This window comes from Wyeomyia smithii, chromosome 3 (genome assembly GCF_029784165.1).
Source record: "Wyeomyia smithii strain HCP4-BCI-WySm-NY-G18 chromosome 3, ASM2978416v1, whole genome shotgun sequence".
Classification (NCBI taxonomy): Eukaryota; Metazoa; Arthropoda; class Insecta; order Diptera; family Culicidae; genus Wyeomyia; species Wyeomyia smithii.
In genome coordinates, this window is record NC_073696.1 from 215093345 (window position 1) to 215106425 (window position 13081).

Below are 13081 nucleotides of genomic sequence, written 5' to 3' on the forward strand. Positions count from 1 at the left end.
CGGTATACATCTTTTAAAATATATGTTTCGCTTGTTCTTTCCATACGATTTGATGCTTTGTTTCGATAATTAATGCCTTCGACTTATGTTCTATATATTTTAAAGAGAAAAGTCTAGAATTTCTGATTCGAGTTAAGTAACATTCAAAATTAAAGTTTTTATTTCGTCTGGTTGGAGAACATCTCCGTTTGTGAGCATTTGATGCATAAGGTCTTTCGTTGCTATGTATTTACTTGTGCTTGTTGGATTGTGGGAAAATTGTCTGTAAATTGACATTTTTCAATGTGTTTTTTTTTGCTTTTGCGTCACTTTTCTTTTTAAAGATTGACGTTTTCTCAGATGTTGAGCCAATTCGTAAGCCTGTATGCATGAAGTACTCACGTTTTTCTTTTGTTTGCATGAGGTTTAGGTTATGATTAGTGCGAAAACAAGAACTGCCTTCTAAGGATCCGATTGTATACACTTCATGTTTGATTACACAGCAATAATGTATTCCGTAGGCCGGGTATAAGGGCAAATTTTACTTCGAGCATTTTGTATTTCCACTGTGTGCTATTCGCAGTCACCTCCTTTTGATTTCGTTGGCAGATTAGCTTCGCGAAGCCTAACGCTAAAGGCCATTGTAACCTGTAAGTTTGGCTGTCACTACACTGCATGACAGTTATAGCATATAATTTGTTCTACACTTTGTCTAGCCTAAATACTTCTGGCAATTCTAAAAAGAATTCGAAAAAATCAGAAGCCACTCGACTTGCCCTAATCTCATTAGGTGTGAAATCGTTCGTCGCAGTCACTATCCGTTCCGATGTTGAAAAAGCATGCACTACAAAATTGTCAGGTCCTGTGTTTTTTTTTTCATTTCGATCCAAAAATGCACCACCTTTCGCGATTATATTCTATGTATTATTTTGTTTTTGTTTTTTTTTTTTTTTGTTTTAAATAGAAGACTTTCATTTTGCACCTTGGATTGATTTGTGTTTTGTCTTTGTGTCACCCTCTGTCACCACGACCGTTCAGTGAGCTTCGGCTACGGTGTGATGGTGGAGGGGGACAAACAAATGAGCTAAAATAATGCGACAACAAAACGACGATGCGAGTGCGGAAGAAGAAGAACGAAACGAAACGAAACGAAGATAACCACTAGAACAGAAGACAAGCGGATAGTAGAAAAGAAGAAACAAAATCGATAATTGTTTATGGAATGTTCGCTTTATTTTTTATTAGAAAAAAAAAACTTTGCTTAAACATACGAATTATTCACTATAGTAAAAGTTAGAAAAATAAATATGGCTTGGAAAACATAAAAGAATGGAAGAAATCAGGGCGAGAAAACAAAACATGGAACAAAAAGATCTCACAAAAATAACAAAATTTGTGTTATTTGGCAAAACAGTTGTTTTTAATAAACTTTTTTTTTTCTTGTCAGAATTTCTCTCAACATTATCTTAATGACTATTGTTAATTAATTAAAGCCTTTTCGTTCCTTATACTGCGTTAATTCGAAGAAGAAAATAAAACAAGAATTCGTTTCTAGCAACTTTTAAACATTTTTTTTGTTCATATTCTCGCTGAATATACAGTGTGATTTTGTGTGATTAGTTAATAGTACTTTAAAATAAGTTTCCATTTTTGTTTATTGTAGCGTTTCGGTTTTTTTTTTCTCAACTGTTTACACAAGTCTCTACTTCTTTTACTACTTGTTTACTTTTAACGTTGTTTTTTTTTTGTTTGCTGTTTTTGCTGGGATTTCATCTTAGCCTATAAGCACTCAGACTAGCACTGAAACTTAAACATACTATCGCTTGTAAATCGGTGGAATCTCAATGTTGATGATGGCAAGCTAAACTCAAAGTAATGATAATAAGGGTTAAGTTAGAGGTTAATGCACTGGGGGAATTCGCTAATGGCACTGGCAGAACTAAGAGGGGGACATTTTACGAGGAATTTGCAATGTACAAAAAGGAAACAAATATTACTCGAAATGCGTTTTGTGTACGTTATTTTTTTGTTTGCTATCAGTATGCAACTAATAATTATCTTAATATGGCAGCACATTCATTCAGAAGAAATTTGTTCCGCTCGGGACTGTACAGTGGAGTAAGAAAAAAAAGTTATAAAAAAAATAATACAAACAAGCGCAGAGTTGGTTTCTGTAGGAGACTGGCGGTAAACAACGATCTGAGATTGTCGTTTGTCTTGCACTTTGTGTCAGCAGCGTGTTTCGAATTAATCGCATTTTTTGTTCTATAGGAAAATCATTTACTACCCTAAGTTTGTTTTTTTTTTCATTCAGTTAGATATTTTTAGTTCGCTCTCAATTAGATCCATTTACTCTGTAAGAAGATTTTATTCGACTTTGCTTATTTTGTTCAATTAGTTTATTTTTTTCATTAATAATTAATGCACACTTTAAATCTACCACAGTTTAAGAATTGTGGCGCATTGTGCATTAGGAAACGAATCACATACATTCTCATATAATTTAATTATGCTTACGCGAAAATAGTACGGTCGCAGCAGCTGTCGGTTTTACGCCTTTTCTGCACAGTGTTTTCAAAAAACCTGTTTCCTTCTCGGCGCATAACTATGTAGTAAGAAGACTTCATTCCTCTGTGTTGTTGTTTTGAATTTACACCATAAAATTTAGTTTTTTTTGTCACTTACAGTACGGCTAAGTTTTTCCTTTATGTTTATAATAAAAAATCTATTCTCCATCCTCATTTACTTATAACTTGAGATCACAGTGTTTAGAGATAAACTTGCAGTAAAGAACGAATTTTGCCTTTCGCCATTTTACTCTCTGTTTCTTTTTCATTTGTTTTGCTCGATTTTGACTGGTGCACAGAGATTTAGGCATAAATTACGACGAATCGAAAGTAAGGCTCGCACATACACACACATCGATTTGAATGGATTCTAAGAAACTACGAATATGGTACGCTTTCTTTGTGGGCACATTTAAAAGGTTGTTCGCACAATAGAAAATGCAAAATTGTCAACGTCTAAACATGTTCGTATACGTTCGCGTGTGTGTGAGTGAGTGTTTGTGTGCGTGTGTGTGTATTTACTAGTGCACAAAACGAATGGAAACATTCATGTGTTAGTCGTTTGTTATTGGCGTGCATGTGCAGGTGTGATTGTTGTTGTTGTTGTGCAGAGTCAACGTGAAGAAATAGAGAACGTTTTTTTAGTCGGTCAATATTTGCAGAATTGTTCGCTAATGTGTGTGTGCAACCTGTTTTTTTCACGATTTATTCTGAGTGTGTGTTTATCGCAGTGATAGAGTTGGGTGATGCCTCCTTCTCATGTAAGAGGAAGCAGCCTCCACCTCGAAGCACTGCACCGTTCACCAGACAGTGCCTCATACATATTTTTGTTGATTCATGTCGAGCGATGTTTGCGCGTTGAATGATTGCTATTTGCTGTGTTGGTTTGTTGTGATTGATTTTGCAATTGAGGCGTTGTGTGATTCGTGTGTCATCGATGTTTACTCGACCAACAGGACGATCACGATCGATTGTTCAGCGGCTTCGGCTTCGCCGTCGTTAGCATCGCTGCGGCCCTCCCTATTGTCACTAACACTAACAACACTACGGCGATCGGTGTCCGCTAGGGGAGGATTCTGTGGTCGCGGGTCAGGAACGGGTCGGCTGTTGTCGCCAACGTCTACGTCTTCCTCGTCATCGCCGGCGGTCGAAGGCTGCTCAGCTGCGGTGTCGGTATCTTCTTCGGCGGCAATTTCCAGTAAGACGGCAGAGGCCGGTCGGGTTACTTGGGTGCAGGTCCTGCGAGCTGTTCCGGATGGGCCGGCTCCAGCTGTTTCGATGTAACCCATAAACGGATCGTCATGCACTAGCTCAATCTGGGGGTCATTCAAACGCATAACGTCGATCGACGGAAGTTCGGTCTACAAGCTGGTAGCACTGGATGAGGACACAATCGGAATACCGCTGATGTCGTCATGCAGGAGATGATGCGAGTGTATACTGGCCGGATGATGATGATGGTGATGCTGTTGCTGCGCAGACGATACGTGATGATGGTGTTGTGCTTGCTGTTGTTGTTGCTGTTGTTGCTGCTGCTGCTGTTGCTGATGTTGATGATGGCTGCTGGTGGCGCTGTTGTTGGCGCTGCTACTGCTGCCGCTGCCATTTGTGTTCTTCTCTTTCTTTATTCGCTGTTTCAGGTGAACTTTGGCATGGCGTTTCTTCTCGTCGGAGCGAGCGAACTTCCGGCCGCAGATGTCACAGGAGAACGGTTTTTCGCCAGTGTGCGTTCGGATGTGCGTCGTCAGGTGATCGGAACGGCTGAAGGAACGCATACAGATTCGGCACTGGAACGGCTTCTGGCCCGTATGGATGCGGATATGTCTGGTCAGTTCATCGGATCGAGAGAATCGCCGGTCGCAGTTCTCGACGGGACAAGCATAGGGTCGCTCGTGTACGGGTGTTTTGCTCGGCCGGTTTGGATATTTTCGTGGCTTCACGGGGACTAGCTTCAGTGGCATTGGGCTCTGCTGGTACACTTGGTTCAGGATTTCGTGCCCTTTGCTGGTGGATGGATTGTATTCCGCTAGTTGAACTGCGTATTGAGCTTGCTGTTGGGGAGTTAGCTGACTCAGTTGGCTGACATCCGGACACTGGGAGGAGCTGTACGGTTCCTGCTTGGGAATAATGCCGACCGAGGATGAAGACGATGGACCGGGAATCACTACGTTCTGCTGGGGACTGCCATATTCGACGGGTGAATCGAGCCACTGGTATTTAGGAGTTTGACCCATACCGAGGTTCTGGCTGCGTGAGTATTGATGCATTTCCTGGGCTTGCTGTTGTTGTTGAGCCTGCATGTCTAGGGAAGAAACACAACTTGCATAGCTTGGGGGCTGTTTCAGTATGATACTGGGACAGTCCATGTTCAAGCCCAGAAGCTCAACAGACTGATGGGTTCGTTCGTCGGACCCATAGTGATGTGATGAGTGCTGGTGGTGACCCGCCGGAGATGGAGTTTGTGCGGGATTCGAGGATGACTGTTGAGCAGCAGCAAAGTGAGCTTGAGTGGAACTTTGGGGTCCAGGACCGAGCAAGCCAAACATGGGCGGTTGAAATAGACTCTTGTCTGGACTGGGCAAACCCCAACCGCTAAGACCGGACGTAGGAGACATCTGTCCGGACATAATCGACAGCTGGGAACCAGTGGTCGTCTGTAGCCCCATACCGATTCCGGTTGTCGTGGTGAAAATGCCTCGGTAGGAAATTTTACTTTCTTCCGGTTCAGTCCTTTGCTCATGATGCATCTCCTGGCTGCCGCTGTTGCTGTGATGCGATGATGATTGTGTTGCTTGCTGGTGATGTGATGATGACGATGGATACATGGCGTTGCTGCTGGTGTTGCTAGCCTCCTCCTCGATGACCACCGATTGTGGCGTACTGCGCTCCTGCTTGGTTGGGCTGCACAGACTCGCGCACGGGCTGGACACAGTTTGGGGTTCCAGCGAGAGATCGTCCGACTCGATTGACCCTGTTTGTTTGTTTGTTTTTTTTTTTGTTGAGGGGAAAAGCAAGAAAAAAATCAAAAGTTAGTTTGAGTCATATGGTTTGGCAGTGGGTGACGGTTCTAACCGCGCTTACGTATTTAAATTTATAATTAAGACAAAGTGCCACCTATAAATTCCAAGCCGCAAGCGAACACACTGCAGCGGGTGTGAGGGTGGATTGCGACAAGTAGTGGAGGCCATTTTTAATTTGACAGCATTCGGAATTTTCTGTTTCCGTTGTGCGCATAAAATTAAAATAAATTTAAATCTCACTCGGTGCATGATTTTTACGCCTTGTCTTTTCTGGTTTTATTGGTTTCGTTCGATTCTGTCGGCTCATTCTCTTGCGCGGGTTATTGTGTGGTTTCGGCATTCATTTTGAGCTTTCTGTGGCTATCTGTGTCAACGTTGTTAGCATAACATGGCAATAAAACGTTGTAACGCCCGTGTTGAGAGACAGGGACGGCAGTAGTTGAACGGCATCAATTAGCTGGTTGTTTTGCCCGTTTCCATTGCAATGCAAAAATGTTGGTAATGTCGCAAAAACGGCATTTTTTATCTCGAAAATTCACTCCTAAACCAGTGACGTATTGGTGTGATAAAGTGAAGTCGAAAACACATAAAAACCAGATAAGCAGTGCTGCTTGTTTTATCACACTAGCAGCTCGAGTGAACGTCAAGAACAAACAGCTGTCCATCGTCGTGTTGGTGATCCTCGGGGACTGGATAGGGCCGAGAAGGGCCGAAAATTGCTACCGTATTAAAATAAATCAGTCGAACCGGTAATTAAAAACGGAGGGCTCTAATTAGTCTTTTGCTTTCGCTGCCTGTTGTTTTTATTCCGTGTTATTATTCAACGGGACGCTCGTCTGCCTCTGTTGTATATTTGCGGTTGAGGTCGCAGCTTCCTCTCCCCTCTATTTCATCCATCCTCAAGGTTTTGGACAGTCAGTCGGTCGAAGGACGGGACAGGCAAAATGATGATGATCGTTTGTGCTCGGTTGTGTTTTGAGGTTGCTTTTGCTGTTGTTCTTCCCTCCAATACACGGATCCTCTTGCCCCGGTCTGCGTCCCAGCCACTGGGAAGATAAATCTTCTTCTGCTCTGTGCGATGCAGATTGAGCAGCGCGCGGTCGCTTCGATCGAGTGTCCCCGCATCCAGAGAGCGCACATGCGAGCCTCCTCTCAATTGAGTCTCATATTTTTATGCGCGCGCGGATATTGAAATCCCACCGCCCAAAAGCTCCTTGCCTGCCTGCCGCACCCGGGCGGACTTGCGAAGTAGATTCGCGCAGGGCTCTCGCTTTGGCTTTTAATTTATGCTGATAGTGTAATTTATGTTTTCGATATTCCGTTCCGCACCCAGCTTCAGTGCTCCGTGGCGGTTGCTGGGGCGAGTGAAGATCGTCTCTTCGGAACCATCATCGCGTATAAGTCAATGTTTTGATGATGATGTCGATTTAAAATAAAACCTCAGCGGAAAGCTGCGCACTGCCATGCAGCCACACACCGACGGCCAAACTGGTGCGTGGAGGTGACGTGCCTTCGGAGTGTTTTGGGGGTAGCCGCTCAGCCGGAAATGACGACCAATAACAACCGGTAATCGTGCCGAGCAAGAATTCGCAGCTTATTCTCCCTGCATTTTAGTTTTCATGACGGACAAGCGCTCGACTGCGCTGGGTTATATAGGAATTAGTGTCAAAATTATGTCGGACGAAGACTAATTTAAAAATTTGTCTGTCACGGGGCTTGATTTGGAATCGGACGGAATCTAGTTGGTGGTTCGTTGCCTGATGCACGTGTCTTATTACGAAACCGGGCGGGATCATCACACCTTAATATTCGAACTTACTCCCAACGCTTGTTTATCGCGCTTGGAATGTCCGGATTGCGACATTTTTCCCGTTGTTTTGGAGCACGCCACTGAAAAATGGGTCCCGCCGGGGACGAATGGATTCACCGTCGTCGCGGAGAGCGAGAAATTAAGGTGTGGGGATTCCAAGATGAGTTATGGTTATGAAACGAAGGCCTATTAATAGACTCGAAGCGTACGAAAGTGGAGAAAAAAAAACACGAAGTGTGACAGAGAGTCATGTGCCGAGCAATCCGGTCGCCAAGCTGCTGGCTGCCGGACCACGATCCGCGGAGACCTCGGAACTGGAGTGTGTCTAAAGAATTAATTCATGAATTATGCTGATGAACGAAGTAAGATTCGGCCGGCCGTCAGTGTGTGTATTTGGACCGGGAATGCCAGGAATCGTTCCACTATTCCCGTGACTGAAGGCGCGACAGAAAACTTTTATCTTTGAGCATTTTTTTGTAGCTCTTAAGAGCTTCTTCTTCTTCCTTGTCCCGGTAGGTTCTCGGTGTTGATATTCTTTTCCATCGGGTGGTGTATTTTTAATATTTTGTTCCCTTTTTCTTGTTCTTGTTGAGTTGAGTTTTGTTGAGATTACCGCCCCGATCGTTGAGAGACCCGTTGATGGCTTCGTAGGGTGTGGAACCGTGGTTCGCGCTACAAACAGGTTTTATTCTCTCCTTGTTCTAAGGCTCGACTCAACGGGGTGTTGCGGGTGGGAGAATCACTTATTGTGTCTGCTGTGACTCGACTTGACTCTGCCGGTGAAGAGGTTTGTTCTATGAGAATAAGGTAGATCATCGTCACGGCTCGACGGAACGCACCTCTTCCGTTTGAGAGAAAAAAAAGTGCATTTGCAGCAGAATGCTGATCATCATCGTCGTCAGCATCAGCTTTCTGCAGAACACGGCGCTGACAGCGTGTAGTTCAGTATCCGGAGATTCCTAAACCAAAACCGGAGCCCGTCATCAGCGAACCGCAATCACCACCGCAGAGAGGAAGGCACTCCGTAAATCTGGATTCTAATTTATTCCACTTTTAATATGCTGTCACTTTAAGGCCGCATTCAATCATTTCTCACTCGATGTTCGATTGGATCGGCGGATCGGATCGAGCTCTGGCTCAGGATGACTGATAGATGGCTGATGACTCAGGTTTTGACATTGTGTCACACATCAATTTCACGATTCGGCAGCCGTAACGTGCAAGCGATCAGCCGGGCCACACCTGAGCGCGGAAAGAATCGCTGGCGAGTGTCAGTGTATGTGTTCACACTTGGCTTGGCCCTCTCGTGTTCTGCCGGGCCGAGGCATGGCTAAATTTGCTGCATGTTTCCCAGCCTGTCACCGTTGGGATGGGTTTTTTTTCGTCTTCTCTCAGTAATGAAAAACGCTTCCGGCGGCATTCGGTACCAACGCCAGGGCAGGGATCTTAGAGATCGGTCGGAAAATGGCGCATGGAAGATAAAAATAAAAATTAATTATAATGCTCGGAAATCGGTTGCCCATTTGGCATAGGGTCTCGGGTCAGCCGGCCTGTTGGTTTACCCAGCCAGGAAGCGTGTGTGTGTGTGTATTTTTGAGGACTGGAGAGCCAGTTGTCCTTTGTGCGCGTGCGGTTTTCAACGCGTCCCGGTTGCGCCGTCATAATGAAGTCATAAACGTGATGCGCGCAATTTGAAGTTTTTCGTGTGTATGATCCCGTTATTTGCTTCAAGCTGGTGCAGGGCGACTTGATGACTCTCGGTTTAGTACACTTTTTTGCTCGTTTTAGTTAAAAAACAGAGGTTTTTAGCCAATGTGCTTCTACATGATGGGAGCTATAAGCGAAACATCAAATGTATACAATAAATGATAAATATTTAAATTAAGGCTGATTAAACTCGTTGGAAGCTTAATAAACGCTTTTCCACAAAGTATTGAGATTATTATCGAAAATATATTTTTACAGACAATTTTTATATTCATAACTTATCAATTTTTGAGTAAATCAATATGCAATTCTTTACTGCTCTAAAACCAAATATTTTGCACATGTTAGAAGAAAACAAATTTTTCACTTAGAAAAAGACTGTTTATCTTAACATAAGACCAGTAAAAGCTGTAGAAGTTGAATATTTTGATTATATTAACGTAAGCTTATATCTCTGATTCTAGGGATTATTCCAAACCTTTTTTTTTGTTTTTTTCATCAAAACATAACAACTACGAACTTTCCGATCAACCGATAATTCATCATGACGCTGAACGCTGAACCGTTTCGGTTTATATTGAGTTTTGCTTTCCTAATTGTATTGCGATTATTAAGCCAGGGCTTGAAATCAATTAAAAAAACGCTTAGAAAATTATTGAAACTATCCAAATTTTCACGGCTCTTGCAATTAAAGATTTATTTAATTGTTTCATTGATTATTAAAAAATTTAAAATGTCTTATTTTTATGGAATGAGCATTTAAAATTAATAAAAACTTGTCAGAAGAAAATAAAATTAAAGTATGAACAAGGTTCAAAAGTTTTCTACTTTTTTAGTTTTTAAATCTGATATAAAGGTTCTGAGGGTAATTTCAACAGATGAGAACTCAAAACGCAGCAGTAAGCATTAACGCAATTTACAGCGCTTCTAATCACTTTTAAACGACACTGATCGTGTAGGATGATTGTAGGATCTATAAAATATATTTTTTTATGACAATGCCTATTCTAAAATACTCGATTTCAATGTTAGTTTTGATAAAAATTATCGTTGCAAAATCGTTAAAAATCTGTCCACGTTGTATGTGGATGGCCCCTTATCCCGCTGGTGCGTTCTGTACGTTTGTCCCTTGCCATAGACCGAATCAAATGGTATTCAGAGGGAGCGGTTTTAATTATGTTTTCCGCAACATTTTTGGAGCCAGATTCCTTGATCCTGTCAGTCCTGACATTACGATCTAAGGACAATAAGTAATAAGGATAATAAAATCACTATAGAAGTGTTAGGCACCGATCATTATCATGCGAAATCACATATCTTATAGTGAAAGGTCCTTTAGAATCACAATTTTAATTCGAAAAAAAGGCAATCCACTTTTTGCAAGTTTACTCAGCTATCACATCACCATAAACATTTTCTGAAGTGCGGTAGTTTTGTGCTGTCCTCTTCATATAAACACAATTTTGTAATCATAAACATCGCCATGTTTGAGCTATCACAACTAAATGCCACGATAACAATAACAAAGTTTTATAAAGTGGAAACGGTATCTGTGTTCGGGATATTTTATTTCTTATGAACGTTGAGACCTTTTCTAAAAGTAACCCATAAATCACAGTTTCACAAATTGCTTACTAATTAGTTTACAAAATCTGTTGGGAAAATCGGCCCTCCGATCAATTATATGTTGACATCAAGGCGAAATGGCCACGTATCAAAAATGTTCTTTTTTACCAAGACAACGCTCCCGCTCATTCTGCTCGCGATATGACCGATGAATAGAATTGATTTACGCTACGCACTGGTTACTCACTCCCCGTTTTCGCCCCATTTGGCTCTGAGCGACTGCTTCCTGTTTCTTCGGTTGAATTTTCAAAAAAAAAACTTGCGGCGATCGCCGAAAAGCTCCAGTTTAGAAATATTTTTCAAACTAAGCTTCAAAAACGTTGAGCTATTCCATAGAAATCTACTGCAGGTCGGACTCGCTTATCAGGAGTGTTGAATTTTTTTTCACTCCGGATGATTGAATGTTCTGGATAATCGAATCACCTTTTTTTTTCAAATTTACAACCGACGAACGTAAAATAATTATTTCTCTACGTATGTTACTTGTAATGTTACTTGAGTGGATGGCGTAACCAGAAATGATTTCTGTGGAAAATAAGGTAAAGTCTCGAGAAGCAAAAAAATAATTTGACACTGATTGGTTTTACATAGCTCGGACAAGTCCCAAACATGTCGAAAAGGATAGTAAAGGTATAATTTCAAAGTAAACATTAAAACAAACAGCAAAAAAAATATTCCGGATAATCGAGTTCCCGGATAATCAAATCTCCAGATAATTGAGTCCGACCTATATAGGGTGAATTAACCTATAGTGGACCCCTTTACTATATAAACCTATATTGGACCACCCGTTAGATTAACTCAACTTCCTTTAACGTATATCGGAGTTTATAAATATTGGTGATGCAGATTGACTACGGAAGATGTTTCCCGATGGTTGTTTTCTGGAAATCCCTCGACTTTTCGCATAAATTGAGTTAATCTGGCGGGTGGTCCACTATAGGAAAGGGGTCTACTATAGGTTAGTTTACCCTATTATAAAAATAAATTATGTTTTACAAAATATCAAATATATCCAAAAAACTTTCTTCCAAACTTTAAATAAAATGTACCCTGTTGAAGACCACTGTTAAACACAATGTAACTTGGCATCGACCATCACAGCTTATGCTCGAAGTGGAGGAATTACTAATCTAATCCAGAAAATTTTTATTTTCAACCGGAAATGTTGCCAAATAAACTATTTTTGCCTTTTGGAACAAAATATGCATTTTCGGCAAAAGTAGCTGATTTTATTTCAAATTTGATAGTTTCATCGTGTTACTAGGAAAATTCTAAGTGAGAAACACCTATCACCCTGTGGTAATGTGAGTCAATCTCGAGACATAGCATTTTAACGAAAATAGTTTCCGTATCCTCAATTTTCAACAAACAAACATATTTTTTGGAGAATGTCTATTAACTTTCTAGCCCATAGAACAAGCCAAAAATAATTTTTTGGATTTTTCGGATTATGGAAAAATCCAATTTTTTTTCTGTTTTGCACTAGAGCAAAATAGCGCCAAAAGTATAGTCTTCTTTAAGCTTCTTTAGAGTGCCTGATGAGGTTACTTAATCTAATTATTGAATATTCACTGATTTGGTCTAACCTTTTCTTATACTTCCTGATATTCTGCTCGATTCGTCAGTGGAAATAACACTGCTATTGATTTTTCTTCGAAAGTGTTTAGCAGAAATAATTAAAAACCTTTAGCCAAAGATTTTTTTACGCGTATTTCGGAATTCAGGCGGTTTTTTACGCGCTACATATTCCCCGCGTAAAAATGACTTTAGTGTATGTTTTTTTTAGTTTTCGGTGATATTTATTTACAGGCTTGTCTTTTCTCCCCAGAGAAAAACTACTGTGTAGGAGTTTATCCTTCACTGCGAGAACAACTGCTGGTGTGCAATGCGACGCACTTGCTTGAAGAGAGCAGTGAGTTATTTGAATCTGAGAAGCTTACAAAAAACACCGCGGTCAAATCTGGAATATTATTCCACAGAGAAATGTAAGATATTACGCACAATAACAAAACAACAGAGTTCATTGCAGTGCATTTACTGTGTGTATCTTAAGCATATATCTAATAAGGGGTGCATCTAGGTAGGAAAGTTTATTCCGTTGTTTGCTTTGCATCTAGAAACTGAAAAAAAAATCCAGCAGCCCGTCACACATGTTTGCTCTTCGAATGCTATCAAATTTAACTCAGCAGTGCACATCGCGGCGTACTTCTGTGTGTTCTCACTAGAGTTTTAACCCCTTTGTTTCGTTCAGCTGTGGTGTAAGCAGCAGATGTATTAACTTTTCTGCGAGCAGCAAAAACACAAAGTAGAAGAAAGAAGTGTGGTGCAAATAATTGCTACACGCATCGCTCATGTTTGGTAGGGAGTGA

The 13081-nt window shown here is 41.2% G+C and overlaps 1 protein-coding gene across 2 annotated transcripts in view; it reads right to left on the minus strand.

Moving 5' to 3' along the window:
• Positions 1 to 894: 894 nt before the first annotated feature.
• The window catches only part of LOC129726950 (dendritic arbor reduction protein 1), a 290751-nt gene continuing 278564 nt past the window's right edge, over positions 895 to 13081 (minus strand). For both annotated transcript variants that reach the window (XM_055684261.1, XM_055684260.1), the window contains exon 6: positions 895 to 5517. In XM_055684261.1, coding sequence (XP_055540236.1) covers positions 3908 to 5517 — 1610 coding nt within the window. In that variant the 3' untranslated portion in view covers positions 895 to 3907. The remainder of the gene's footprint in view (positions 5518 to 13081) is intronic.